The sequence below is a fragment of the Pelobates fuscus genome, chromosome 5, assembly GCF_036172605.1.
Source record: "Pelobates fuscus isolate aPelFus1 chromosome 5, aPelFus1.pri, whole genome shotgun sequence".
In the NCBI taxonomy this organism is placed as follows: Eukaryota; Metazoa; Chordata; class Amphibia; order Anura; family Pelobatidae; genus Pelobates; species Pelobates fuscus.
Window position 1 is genome coordinate 369,599,036 of NC_086321.1, and position 15,057 is coordinate 369,614,092.

Consider the following 15,057-nt stretch of genomic DNA (forward strand, 5'->3'; position numbering starts at 1 on the left):
ATGATTAGCCAGGAATAGAGAAAATTTATGCCAAACTTACCGTAATTTTCTTTTCCTGGCTATTTCTCATGGCAGCATCAGGGTTCCCGCCCATTTTTTATTTTCAGCTTTATAATTGGACTGTGGTGTAAGGGGAGGAGGGACTCTTTATACCTATCAGTCTAATTAATTAATCTAATTAATTCCTGTCCTGTGACTGCTAAGGGAGGAGCTACCCATAAGTGATGCTGCCATGAGAAATAGCCAGGAAAAGAAAATTACGGTAAGTTTGGCATAAATTTTCTCTATTTCAAACCACAACAAAGTGCTGTAGTGGTTGTGGTGCTTAGACGTCCTCTTTAACAGTGAATTTAGGGGTAAATTGAGATTCCTTCTGTTCTGGTGGAGGATTCACTTTTGGTAAATATTTTATTACAGCAGCAAGAGTGTTTTTCTTATTCTGTTATCTTCAATACATTCATTCCAAACATGAGAAGGGAGAAAGTTCTCCACGCGTGGGTGGAATTAGGGAAAACTCATTCAGTGCCAGGGTGCATTCACTCAGTACTCAGAGTAAAGGAGAGTATGAAACCTCACTCAATGCCAGGGACAGGGAGATTGAGACCTCACTCAATGCCAGGGATAGGGGAGATTGAGACCTCACTCACTGCCAGGGACAGGGGATACTGACACCGCATTAACTGCCAGGGGAGACTGACACCGCACTCACTGTTAGGGACAGGGGAGATTGAGTCCTCACGCACTGCCAGGGACAGGGGAGACTGACAGCGCACTCACTGCCAGGGACATGGGAGACTGAGAACTCACTCACTGCCAGGGATAGGGAAGATTGAGACCTCACTCACTGTTAAGGACAGGGGAGACTGACACCGCACTCACTGCCAGGGACATGGGAGACTGAGAACTCACTCACTGCCAGGGATAGGGAAGATTGAGACCTCACTCACTGTTAAGGACAGGGGAGACTGACACCGCACTCACTGTTAGGAAAAGGGGAGACTGACACAGCACTCACTGTTAGGAACAAGGGAGATTGAGACCTCACTCACTGTTAGGGACAGGGGAGACTGAAACCGCACTCACTGTTAGGAAAAGGGGCAATTGAGACCTCACTCACTGCCAGGGGCAGAAATAACTCCCCAAGTGTCAGAGACAGCATAGTAGTCAAGGTATTTGAGTTGCCATATTAGTCCAGTAATGTGGATGACCAATAAATATTACATTATCTTTTAATACCATTTTTATTGGACTAACAGAAATTTGTAATGACCAGCTTTCCCATTCCTCCCTTTCTCAAGTCTAAAATCCAACACATACAGAGAGAAAGGAATATATCATGGAGGAAGATGAAGATAGCGATAAAATGTTTGGAATCCGATCCCCTGTGAGCACTTTATAAAACAAGGACAGCAAGTTAAAAAGGACTGGTCACAGGAAGGAAGAGCTGGGACAATCAGTGGGAGTGAGTGTGCGTGTATCAAAGATAATGTGATCTCAGTTCTCGAAAAGGAAGGTGCTCCCTCACGCTGGGAGACATCTAAGTCTTTGTTCAGGGTAGGAGTTCTCGGTGTGTCCTCAGGCCACGGTGGAAAACCTTGTGACAAAACATCTGCTAATGTCAGCACGAGGACTTAGAGCTTTATTCGCTGAACCCTAAACTGCCGTATATTGAAAACAGCAAAATTTAGGCAAAAAAATTCTAAAAATTACAGATTAATTCTCCAACTTGCACATCGTTATTTACTTAACTTTGGTTTCTGGGAGCTGGCACCCACATTACAAAATGTATCCAACAATAGCAGATTTAGAAAACATCACTAACTCCGCTACAATTCCAGCTTGATTGCTTTAGCCTAAAAGGTGCTTTTTAGAGGTCAATTCACTGTGAATTTGGAGTGTAACTACAATTCAATTCTGTGTTCAGCAAATAACCCCTTGTATAAAAGGCTTGCATGTGCCCACCCGCATGGTCAGGTCTCACACATGGCCTGGGATAATTGGGCATATTTACAGTGCTTGTTCCCATGAGGACGTTGTGTCAGAAGACCCATGGACCACCGACAACATAAAAGACATTTCTATGAAACACTCATAGGACAAAATAGTAAAAACGTCAATTCACAAATGTATTGCATATGACCTTGCTTACACATATAAAGTGGATCTTCCCGTTTCCAGCTGAAATGCTTTATGTGTCTGCTGTTCCTTTAACCCCCTAAGGACCAAACTTCTGGAATAAAAAGGAATCATGACGTCACACGTGTCATGTGTCCTTAAGGGGTTAATTGTACTGGGTGGGTTTTCCATCCACCTGCCATTTTGCTCTCTCCCACAATCAACAATATTATTTTTTTTGTTCCAGTAATGTTTACCTGTATTTGAGATAATCACATGTACCTCTACTGACCACAATGGCTGCACAGCACAGATTTGTGTTGAAGGCTCAACCACATCATTTAGAACCCTCTGCATTGCCCTAAATGTTCTACAGTTCACACGTTTACAGCTAAGCCACTTCCTGGTTTAATGAGCGTGCACTGCAGAAGCTGAAAAGCCTACGGATATATAATGCTGGGACAACAAAATAGCATTTATTTTCTGTATTTATGGATTCTGAATTTAATGCATTAAAATTAGTATTGACCATCACAAGACCTGGACTGTCTGTTTAAAACGAGCACTCCAATACTATCCCACACCATTGTAAGTAGTCAAACCATTTTAGAACATTTTAACTTCCTATCTGGCAAAACTCACACCTGCACCATTTTTGCTGATTGCACTCAGCCAATGAGCTGAGCCCTGCACCTTGGGTTAGCGCATTGGCCAGAGAGCTTCTGGCGTTCTTGCGGATGTAGTGCAGGCAGGGAGTGGACCCCAGGCATCAAGTCAGGCCATGGAATTATATATATATATATATATGACACTTTTTGGTTTTGTATTTTAGGAAATTATACATTTAATAAGTGCTTAGCTTTTTTTTTTTGCTGAACCTGCTAGCAACGGTTTGTTCTCTGTGAGTAGCATTTTGAACATTCTAGAAATGCCTGTAATAAAAAACAACATCCGCCAAGAAGTTAGTATGTATTTATCTTCTAGCTGTCCTCTCCAAGATACGGATTGCTGAAACCACTTGCAGCCTGCATTCATCCACTATCTCAGGATCCTGATAAGCAGAAGTTATTTTTTTGTGAAGTTATCCGATGACACTCCTCCAGATTATTCCGAGAAATGCGACCCTGGGAAAGCAACCAAACGTCTCTTTACAAGATCTTCTACTCCTTGCATAACACTCATTCAGCTTAAAATGGTTAAAGTTCTAAAGTGATAAAAAGGACACTCCACGACCCAAATAAAAATAAATCTCTGTTTTGTACATATACCCCCAATGAAAACATGCATGCAGTTAATCATCAAAAACCATCTTGCAAAGTCTGCAGCCTTTTCAAGCCCTCCCCTTCTAACCACGCCCAGACTTTCTGTGGCTGTCCAATCACAGACTTCCCAATGCAGCTCAATGAGAAGTCCTTGCAAGGCAGGAGCTCTGGGCAATTGCTGCCTCTAGAGTTTAGCTCCATAGAGCTAAAACTACGAAGTGACAGGACTGACAGGCAGGTGGTGTAACAAAGTTGATTTATAAAAGTGGCAATTTCTTTTGATTTGGAATACATTTCTTTAAAAAAAAAAAAAAAAAAACTTCACGCACAAAGCATTTCAGCAAGCTAAAGTGCGTTATGGGTCCGGAGTTTCTCTTTAAGCAATCTATTTGGTTCTTTTCCACAAAAGCAAGTGAAAACGGTTTACAACAAATTGTGGAAAGAAAGCAAACATGAATCAATAAAATCCAACAATTTACAGTTTTTTGTTTTTTTTATGTTTTGTCATTGCCCGGTGGGGACCAAGGTAAGAGGACAAAACGTTGTAAAACAGTTTGCCCCATTATAGGAAAGTGGTGCGAGGGTACACCTATATCTATTATAACCACTACAGTGAGCTGTAGTGATTATGATGTTTGAAGTAACTCTTTCATTGTGTTTTTCATATTTCGTGTCCATGCTCACTGTTAATCATTCCCCTGGAAAGAAATACTTGAGGGAATAAATCGTCAGATATTTTATTATTAGGTATAGATGTTTTAACTAAAACCTTTCATGAGGTTTCCCATAGCTTAAAAGTTACACTGTATGCACCACAACCACTTGAACATATTAAAGAGGCTAGGGTGCCTGGAGTCACAGGCACCGGCTTAACGGTTTACTCAACCTCGGGACCCAACAGCCTGCATCCCAGCCTCTAATGACAAAATGGCAGAGAGCTATGCTCTGCTTCAAACCATACTAGGGGTTGTGGACAGAGATAGGCTGAAAACATCATGTTATTGATCACTGCCCAAATCCTTGGTAAGGTGTGAAGATATGGTTACATTGCCTACACTGCTCCTTTAAGGCTCATAATGCATCATGTTATTTGTAGCTTCACAGTGGCTGAGGGGTCTACCTTTTGACTACATAACGAAAAATCTGACTGCTTGCTACAGAAGACTAACTGGATGTATGGCAGAGTTTAGCAAAACTAGGGCCTTTTGTAGCTAATACATGGGCAAGACTTTAATCGGAAATGTGTTTATAAAATGGAGGATGGACAGCTGAGTATTGCAGACTCATGATTGTTAAAGCGGCACTGTCAAACCACCCCCTCGAAAAATAAGTATTTTATAAAGATAGAATTTCACTGAAATTCTGAGATATACTGAGACACAGTGGGGACTACCGCAGTTTAGAAGTGTCAATACCCCAAGCCATTACCAGTGACGCCTGCAGGGAATTGGCTCTATCTGCAGTCTGGTAGGATTCTCCATAGTTCCAAAATTGTACTCGTCAGCTCCGCTGAAGAGGACCTGCCGGGTAAAGATGTTTGCACCCGTGAGGTACTAATTCAGGTAAGTAAATCTCACCTTTGCCTGCGTGCCTGGACCCCCAGCAGCTATGTTACGGGTCTTTGCAAATTCTGACAGTGCTGCTTTAGTGCCTGTCTGAGTTTATAATATGATCCATGCTTGCAAAATGTGTGTGATATTGCCCTTCCAAGCAAGTAAGCACAGAATATAGAATCTATAATTCCATTTAATTAAATCCCCATATAGCAGAGATCCATTTTATTTGTTAATACGTTTTATAGCTTTTTGGCTTTTTTTTCCTGCTCGTAAGAAATACAATTTACTAAGCAGTGAAATGCATACTGTATATGTAGTGTAAAAAGAATCTTGATTTGAGATTCTTAATCCGTTCAATAAGCAAAATAAGAATTCTGTGCAGATTTAGAGATATACAGGCAGAATAGCCAATGAGTTTCTGTAAACTCTTCCTATGGATCTTGCGTCACACCTTTACCATGCCTTGTAACACGGCCATCACTGCACAAACAGAACAATGCTGTCTTTGTAATAACTTTAAAGTTGTCCAAGAGCCACATTAATAAACCACACGGTGCCAGGTTTCCACTGCCTGATACACTTTAATGTTTTACAAAAACCATCAGAAACGACCTCTTCCCCCTCATAAAAATAAAAAACACAGTCAAAAGCAATATAGAGCTAGATCTTTCTACCGGAACACTAATGGCGGTAACACAGGCAAGTGTACAGGTGTTTTATTATTAAGGTTTAACAATCAGCATTCCTTAATTTCTTGCTCTTAAACGTAAAAGAGAACATAAAAAAAAAAATAAAGAGCACTGGTCCAACCCATTCTTTACCCATTTGCTGCCAGAGTGTCTGTAACATGAGCCAACAATACAGAAAGCAGCCCCCAGGAGAAAAAAGGACATACTGATCCAGCACTAGCGATCCGCTGGTTAGTAAGGCACTGCATGGCTCATTGCAGATTGTGGATCATCTCCTCTTTGGCTATGAGATGGGTGGTCTTGTTTACCAACGCCATCAAGGAGTTCAGTTTTTGGGACCAGTCATTGAGGAGGTCGTTGGGGTCCTTGGGCCTCTGGAAGTTGATAATCCCAGCCAGTCTGTCTACTTTAGCATAGATAGTCTTATTCACCACCAGAGTGGAGAGGAATTCTTCAGATTCCTGGAAATAAAGTAAAGAAAAATAATGAAATGTAGGTATAAACACAAACCCTTCAGACCGGTTTTTGAAATGAAGTTTTGTTGTCTGTATACCAACTACTGGAAGAGAATTATTAAATGAACACATGGCAAAAAAAAAAAAAAAATCTATGGATGGGCCAAATAAACAACTTCATCTGAAAAATCTTAAAACGGCTGCTGGCCTATGGCATGCACTAAAGCAGTGATAGTGCGTAGTACTTACATCAATGGAGAGATCCAACAACTGTGCCATTCTTTTCATGGTGATTCTGGTGTAATATTTAGCCATAATTCTAATATTCTGCAATAAGAGAAGCATACCATGTATAAAATATAATAGCTCATACATATAGTCGCACATTTCACAAATAAAAGGAGCTCATATTTGGAAACAACAGAGACAAACGGGGAATCCAAAAACCTAGACCTAGAGCCTAATGACCTAGAGCCCAAATAAAGATTCAAATTAATAAATACATTTAAAATTGTACTAGTTTTATGCAGTATCAGCTAGTTATATCTGAGAGCAAACAAATCTATTAACACCAAATAACATTAAAAGGAACTTGTAAAAAATGTTGATTTTTTAACCACAAACATTGACAAACTGGTGAAAAGAGGTGGCAAGTTAAGGCACAATACATGCCGTATGAGATACCCTGTACCGTCTTCTTTTACAAATGGTAGAACTTTTTAGGGTTATTTGAACAGTCAAACTGCTATAATGCCCCAAAGTGAGGGTCCATCAAAATCATCTATGAAAATTCTAACCATAGAAACTTTAAAAGACCTTTAAGTAAATAGAATCCAATAGCTACTTTATAAAAATATACATGTTTGCATGGCAATGTTGTTTTCTGTGATGGTTATTAAGCTTGATAAACATAACCAGGACATACTTGAAAACTAGAGAAATATCAATGTATCTTTCCTGGTAAAATATTTTTATAAATAAAATAAATATCAACTTCTAAAAATGTTTCACATTGAAATGTTATTTTACGCCTTGTATTTTGTGACCTGTAACTATGAAAATAAACTGAAATACTAGCCATTATGTACTCTAAGTTGGGGCAAATAGAATAATTAATTTTGAATTACATTTCTTAAGCTGCAGTTACACACACACACTATTATTGCCAACTTGTAGGGCGGAGGGGAGGAATTGTTTTTATTTTTTTTAAATGTTCTATTATAAATTAGAATTCATATACCGGTAGGTCACATCAAATTAAACCCCTTTTTAAAAAAAGGTGTATAATGTGTGTTGATGCAATAAATTAGAAAAACGCAAACTGCAGTTGAGCACAAATGGCAAAAAATGCAGAATTACCTGTGTCCTTAAGTGCAAGACAGGCTTCTGATCGATGTCCTCAAAAGGGATATTCCCCCAAAAATAATCCAGTTCTAAACTGCTAATAATTCTGTTTGTATATTGTGAATGTTGAAAAACTAAAAACATGGGCTGGAATGTATTTTCATAATTTTATTCTCCCCACCAGTATTTCAGAAGCAATCCTATGTGTTTGGCTAGTACAATTTATAGATAAAATGAATAGCAATCCTATGTTTGTGTACAATATACGATCACAGCAGCAGACTGCACTTAATTGGTCATCTGCCACCTCTCCATCCAGAGAGGACTTACATGTTCCACCACCCTGTTTTTCAGGTCTTTCCATCGTTTCTCTCCCTCTTCGGTGTAGCTAAAAACATCTGTTGCTGTGCTGTCCAGAGAGCCTTCCCTGAGTTCCTTCCCATAATCCTCTACCAGGTTACTCCAGCGCATCAGTTCCATAGTAGTGAAGAGCTTCAACAGGTCCCTGGAGAAGACAATAGGGGTTGGTATCTAAGCAACTACTGAAAGACCATCAGACTTGACTTCCTACAGAATCTACACAACTAAAGTAATGAAATATTTGACATTGGCCAGAATAGGTCAGCATGGCCACAGTGTTGGCCCAAACTCTTGTGATCTACGAACACCATTATCAACGCTGGTTACTTAAGCCAGTAATGGCAAGTCTTGGCTACAGCTACATATCCCATGATGCTCAGCTGGCCTTAAGGTAAGTATTGATTAACCACAAACACTATTACTATACCAGTGAAATCCTTTACTTACTTATATTTTGGGATGTCTTCCAATTTTTTGTCAGTATTTATTCTATGGACCAGATCGGACTGTTCATTGTCGTACGGTGAGAGGATTACATAAAGCACAACGCTCTTCAAAGCCTATTGATAAAGATGTAAGACAGCATGTGTCAGTTAAATGTACATATTAAAGGGTCACTCCAACCACCATGACCATTTAGGTGATTTGAAGTGGTCATGGTGGTAGGAGTCTGAATGTGCAGCTTGAAACACAGCACATACTGAGTTATTGGCAATTCTGTGCCAGGGGCTGCCGAACGTCAATTCTGTGCATAAACTATGTCTGACTTTAAAATCTTCCCCTTGCAAGCAGAGCATCTCCTTCGTGTTCATTGGTGTGTTTTTTTTGGTTTTGTTTTTTAATTATTTCCCCCCCCCCAGGTTTTACACAAATTGAGAGGGGACTTTCCCCACAGCAGCCAGTATGGCATATTATACCAGAAAGCTTCCCCCTCTCATTTAATGTGTCTACTAATTTGGTGCAATTTCTCTAAAATGCAAATAAACCCTGCATGAGTCTATTTTTTAATGAATCGAGCAAGCTTCAAGCTTGATATTGGAGCATCATAAAGTGTTACAATGCAAATTACACCATATGTTGGTTGTGCAGCTGTCATACTATAGAATTAATGTACACTAGTGATCATGCAGTTGAGCATCCATCAGAGACCACGCAGGACAGGAGGCTTGTTTGTCTACGTAGCTGCATTACCTTAACAGGCTGCATTTTAACAGGTCAAAAATTTTAAAATGACAAAATACTGCTCAACAAAAAGCAATCTTAGATTCCATTCCTCTAGGTCTCCAAGAATAAAATCCTCTTAATTACATGTAAAATTGATAAATAAAATCAAACCTTTTTCAGATAAATCATTCCCCATTACACATGCCATGTTTTGACTAAACAGGAATCGTCTCATGTCATTAGCCAATAATTGTATTACCTACACAAAATGTAATAATTGACACGTAGCCACAAAAATACAACACTCATGATCATTTAGCACACACATATAGCCAATTGACATGAAATTGATTTCAACAGGAAATAGATGCATACGAACTCGGTGGAAGATCTTGCAGTGAGAAATCACTAGCCGTGTCAGGTTAAAAGCTCTACTTGTGTACATGTGAATAATGGAAATATCTTCTTACCTGCTGCCACTTTTCACTCTCGGCCTGGATACAGGGGGTGTCGTAAATGGCCCGGTAGTGTTTACAGATTGATAAATAGGAGTCCTCGTGTTGGTCCAGTTGTATCATTAAATTGTAATATTTCAGTTTCAGGTTCTAGAACAGAAGATTGATGAGACATTGTGTAAAATAAGCAGTTGCCAAGAGAACTAGAGTATTCTCAAACTTCTGTGCCAAGCATTCATATCAGCACTCAGTACAGTTTCACATAATGTGGAGTACTGCTCGATATTAGCACAGTATTCCTCTTCCAATCACTCATACATGAAGGCAATACAGAGTGTCGCTCATTATTAGAATACAGACAGGAACTTTATAGATCTGCACTTTCCTATTTCCAGTGTTTAGCAGACGATAAACACTAAAGCAGATGGAAAGACACAGAGCCTACAACATTCATGGAAATCAAAACAGATACAAGACACTAATCAGCACGACGCACGGGATTTACCTCTGTGTTGTCGTCTTGGAAAAACTTGGTGTTGATTTTCTTGCTGATGATTTGGGTTCGAATGTAATCTTTAACAGCAATACAGAGTCGCATCTGCTCCAAAATAAATTCCACTTTCTCCTTTTTCTCCATTGAACCGTAAGTCTCCACCTAAAATGGTCACAGAGGAAACAAGATTATTTCAAGGAACAGAGAGAGAGAGAGATAATCCAATTCATTATGTTACAATTTTAGCCAAACTTGAATCTATTTCTGGACTCCATAGATAAAAGTGTCTTTTTTTTTTTTTTTTTTAAGAGTAAAGTTAAAGAGGCAGAACATTAACATTGATGTTAAACATTTCAGACAAAGACAGGATACAAAAGGGCAGAAAGCAGTGATCTCTTCAAAGCCACCAAGGGTCTTACGTCTGGCTTTTAACAAACTATTATTCAAGTATAAGAAGTATTCACTGTGGTTTTTATAGGTCATAAATCATATGAATAAAGAACTAAATCGTAAATGTGCAAGAGAGTGAGCTCAAACAAGACTTTCAATGATAGTCTAGATTGTCCAACAAAAAGGTCTCAAGAAATGTATTGCCAACACTGTAGACAAATTGTGTTGTTTTGCAGTAATGTATCAAGTAATTTTGCAACAAGTTCTTCTATATTTTCATATAGCTAATTTTCTTAAAGAATTGATCAAGGTTCAGGATTGGAATTCTGTGCATAATCTATGTGTAACGCATCTCCTTCCATATGTTGAAATGATCTGCCACTAAATCGAGCATCTTTTGGATCAATGTTGATCCCAATTTTTAAATCCCTTATAAAGACAATGCATTACCCAACATTTCCATGCAGCGTGTGCAGTGAGCTCTTCCTAGACCAGCAAGATGATCTGCCAATCAGACAATGATACACAGGGAGATATTATGGGATATGCATTTCAGGCCCAAGCACCAGTTGCATTATAAGATTGGCTGAGTGAGCCTTAACAGCCTTTCAGTTTACAGATGATTCAATTTAGTTTGTGAGAGCAAGAGCCCGATACACAGATATGTACAATATTGGAGGGTAATAAAAATAATAGACCCATCTTGTAATCCTGGCTCTATGGTCACCGAGTTTCCTTGGTTAGCAAGTTATTGATGAGTTTAGAGAATTACCTGAAGTTCTTGTAAAATAGCTGAAGCCTCTGTCACATCCCCGCTCTCCTCTTTCATACCAGCCAGGGTTTTAGTAATTCGAGCGCGTTCAATCTCTACGTATATCTGGAAAAGACAAAGCAAGAACGTTGTGTCAATAATCTTACCACATTCTATACAAGTAGGGAGTCATCAGAGTATTTAAATGGACAATCTATTTACAACAAGTAGAGGGCTGCCCTTCTACCTAAAGCATGACCTCTCTCTGCCGCAGCCAAAATAATGAGAAATTTCACTTCAAGACCTATTCTAACTTCGATGGCAATGACAGACTGAGCAAAGGGCTAAACTGTGCCCAGCATTAAAAATATATTATATATATATATATACACACACTCAAATTTTCAAATATGAAATAATGTCACCCACACATCCAAATTGTACAACTGATGCCACATCCGCACATGACAACACAGCTAGGGGACATAAACCCAGATGATCTTTAAATATAATCCAAGTACTAAGCAGCAGAAATGATTCCTTTTACTAAGCAAGCAAATAGTAACTGCTACAAAAGAAATTTGACATTTTTGTCACTGAAGAGAGACCTCACCTTTCCCTCTGTAACAGATCGGAGTGTGTCGATCAACCGCAGTTTAGTGGTAAGGTCTGTGATCTCCTCTACATACTCACAGCTTTTCTGTACCATTTTCACAACCGCCTGCAATGCAAACAAAACAAGGATATTGAAGTTTATTTGGTATAAACATGCTCACTGAGTTAGGGAGCCAACAAGCCCTTTAGGGACATAGTACAATTACATTGTTACCCAATCAGTTACAACATAAAATAATTAAGATTTCGGTTAGCATCACCAAAGGGTACAAAAAAAATATTAAAAAAAAAGGGAATGGCTGACATTATCTCACTCCAGCAGATGTGGACTATGCTGCCTATGATGCCGAGGCAGCTGGCAAACACAGAGCAGTTCATCTGTGGTAAAGGTTAGCAATCAATTTTCTCAACAGAAACGGCTATATATTAGAAGTTCACTCTTTGCTTTTAAATTGCCTGCTGCCATTTAGGCCATGAGAGAAAGCATGTCGACCCAGGACATACTTGAAAACAAGAGAAATCTCAATGTATCCTTCCTGGTAAAATATTTTATAAATAAAATAAATAATCCACATCCTCAGAATGAGCCAATAAAAAGCAGTCTTCACACTCACCTGTTTGAGTTGGCTCCTCCTCTTTGAAAGAAGGATGATGTTTTCATTAAGCAAATCCCAGTCCTTGGCCTCATAGCACATTTTAACAATAGCCACCAAGATACGAGAAGTGGAAACCATATCTGAAGCCTGTGGAAAATAAATAGGCTCCCGTAAATATATGACTTGTTTCTTACATATCAGGAGTTACTGCCCTCCAGTGTCTTCTCACTAGGCTCGGATAACCTTGGCACCCTATACCTTTATAAGCTACACCCAAATTAAATGAGCATCATGGGATATGTAGTTCAAACATCTTGGATTCCAAAAAAGAGTAAAATCATGTATTCAGATGGAAAATTAGCACGGAATCATTGGAGGAGCAAGAGTGTGTTTAGGATTTATAGCCAGGGAAGAATACCATTTCATAGAGTAAAAACAAAATGATTTCAGGGCAGTCAAGAATTACAAATATGAATAAAGTAAGCTAATTAAAAAATAAAATACATATGGGTGGATATTTATTAAGGAATCTGAAGTCATCCACCGTATGTTGGCATTTGCAGAATCATAATAACAAAGTGGACCAGTTTTACCTGTGTGCAAAAACAAAAGAATAATCTGCCCCTGCAAATAACAGATCTAAAAGAAATTCCATAATACATTTTTGGGGAAATTAGATAAATAGATACAATAAATGTTTTAAGTGAGTATACTATATTTTGTTCTGGACATATTTCCAATAAAATACATTTGCATGAAGATCACTTCTGCCACTACCAAATGGATAATTTAATGGAGTCAATCAGATACACACACATTTGTAAGTAGTAACCATCTCAGACGAAGTAGGATATTTCTCCCCGCAGATGAGGTCTGCATTAGAACATTATTTAAATACCTAATCTCTAAAGATTCTGCTAGCAAACGAATAGATAGAGGAGGAGAGTGCCTATCGCAGTGGTAACATCCATGATTCCATTTAAATGTAATAAATGCTGCAAAGTTTACATACCGTCCTGGTCTGCTTTTCTAAAGAGAGCAGTGTTTCAACCACCTCCTGTAGTCGCCCTTCCTGCAGGAAATCAGATTTATTTGCAAGTTAAAATTTTGTTATTTAACATAATCTTTTTATGTTTTTGTTAGTCGAAATATATCCCCAAATCCAATTCTGCTCTATTTATACATTATATTATGCTATAAATCACCTCCCTTTGATAACCACCCCAAGGTGGTTGATAAAATAACCGGCAGTAAGACACGGACAAAATCCTATCTATTCTAGTATGTAGCCCTGAGGAGAATATACCTGATATATATATATATTGGAGTGTCCCCTAGATTGAAATGGTGTATTGGGGAGCTTTGTAGCTGTATTTGGGGTATCCCCTACTTTTAGAGGGTGTATTGGGGGAGCCCTGTATCTGAGGTGTCCCCTACATTAAGAGAGTGTATTGAAGGAGAAATGTAGCTGTATTTGGGGTGTCATCTAAATTTTGGGTGAGCCCTGTAGCTGTATTTGGGGAGCCCTGAAGATTTGGGCTATATGCCTGCAGTCAGAGTATTGGGGGATCCCTGTAGTTGTATTGGGGCGTTTCCTACTTTTGAGGTGGTGTATTGGGGAATTCTGTAGATTTGGGCAGTTAGTGTATTAGAGGAGCGCTGTAGCTGTATTCGGGTGTTTCCTAGTTTGAGGTGTATTGTGGGAGCCCTGTAGATTTGGGGTACATGCAGGAAGTTTTAGGGAGTCCCCTGGTTCACAAGATGGCAGTATTTGCAGTGTCCCCTGCATTAAGGTGGTGTATTAGAGGAGCCCTGTAGGTTTGGTCAGTTAGTGCATTGGAGGAGCTGTAGATTTGGGGTACATGCAGACAGTTACAGTATTTGGGGGTGTCCCCCTGGCTCTCAGTATTTGGGGGTGTCCCCCTGGCTCTCAGTATTTGGGGGTGTCCCCCTGGCTCTCAGTATTTGGGGGTGTCCCCCTGGCTCTCAGTATTTGGGGGTGTCCCCCTGGCTCTCAGTATTTGGGGGTGTCCCCCTGGCTCTCAGTATTTGGGGGTGTCCCCCTGGCTCTCAGTATTTGGGGGGGTCCCCCTGGCTCTCAGTATTTGGGGGGGTCCCCCTGGCTCTCAGTATTTGGGGGGGTCCCCCTGGCTCTCAGTATACCCCACCGGGCTCTCCCTCTCTCGGTGCCCGGCTGAGGCCTAACCTTGCCCGGGGTGACTCAGCCTGCGGCCCCCATTTCCCATCTCACCGCTGCCAGCTTCTCGCACTCGGGCAGCCGCTGGTCCACCGTGGCGGTGTAGTCCACGTCCATCTTGACAATGCGGCCATCGGAGCGTTCGGTATCGTCGGACATGGCGTTACCGGAGCAGAGACACAGAGAGCAGCCTGACAGGACCGGCAGCAGCGAGCAGGCGATCAGCGCGGACACCTAAACCGCGAGGACCCCAATGACAATGAATAAACCATAGACATACACTGCAGGCGCAGCGCGGACACCTAAACTGCGAGGACCCCAATGAATAAACCATAGACATACACTGCAGGCGCAGCGCGGACAGCACGAGTGACGCAACGGATACAGCAGCCATGCACTTCCGGGACCAAGTCTAGGCTGCAGGTTTTTTTTCACTCAGCTTAATTTAAATCACAAATTGTAACACTCTCTCCAGAGACAATTATAGTGAGCTATGGGGAGATTTATTATTATGTTAATATTTATTATGGCAAAACGGTCTCTAATTTGGGTTCACATTGCTAAATGTTAAGAGAGTCTTCCATAGTGATTAGCTTGCCTTGATAAATCTCCCAC

The 15,057-nt window shown here is 40.1% G+C and overlaps 1 protein-coding gene across 1 annotated transcript; it reads right to left on the bottom strand.

The window, feature by feature from the left end:
* Positions 1–5,494: 5,494 nt before the first annotated feature.
* Positions 5,495–14,691, bottom strand: PSMD12 (proteasome 26S subunit, non-ATPase 12). Its single transcript, XM_063456138.1, has 11 exons — positions 14,497–14,691; positions 13,258–13,317; positions 12,264–12,392; positions 11,648–11,755; positions 11,056–11,160; positions 9,906–10,055; positions 9,416–9,550; positions 8,229–8,341; positions 7,752–7,926; positions 6,327–6,404; positions 5,495–6,083 (listed from the first exon to the last, which is right to left on the bottom strand). Exons 1-11 carry the CDS (start codon positions 14,599–14,601, stop codon positions 5,874–5,876), a joined length of 1,368 nt encoding a protein of 455 aa, XP_063312208.1. The 5' UTR covers positions 14,602–14,691; the 3' UTR covers positions 5,495–5,873.
* Between the last annotated feature and the right edge of the window lie 366 nt (positions 14,692–15,057).

Bases quoted from the DNA above. Each gene is read 5' to 3' on its own strand.
- PSMD12 (XM_063456138.1), bottom strand. From the start codon at position 14,601: ATGTCCGACGATACCGAACGCTCCGATGGCCGCATTGTCAAGATGGAC. The intron at 12,393-13,257 runs GTATGTAAACTT...TATTTTCCACAG, and splicing joins TAGAAAAGCAGACCAGGACG to GCTTCAGATATGGTTTCCAC. The intron at 9,551-9,905 runs GTAAATCCCGTG...CTTCTGTTCTAG, and splicing joins TCCAAGACGACAACACAGAG to AACCTGAAACTGAAATATTA.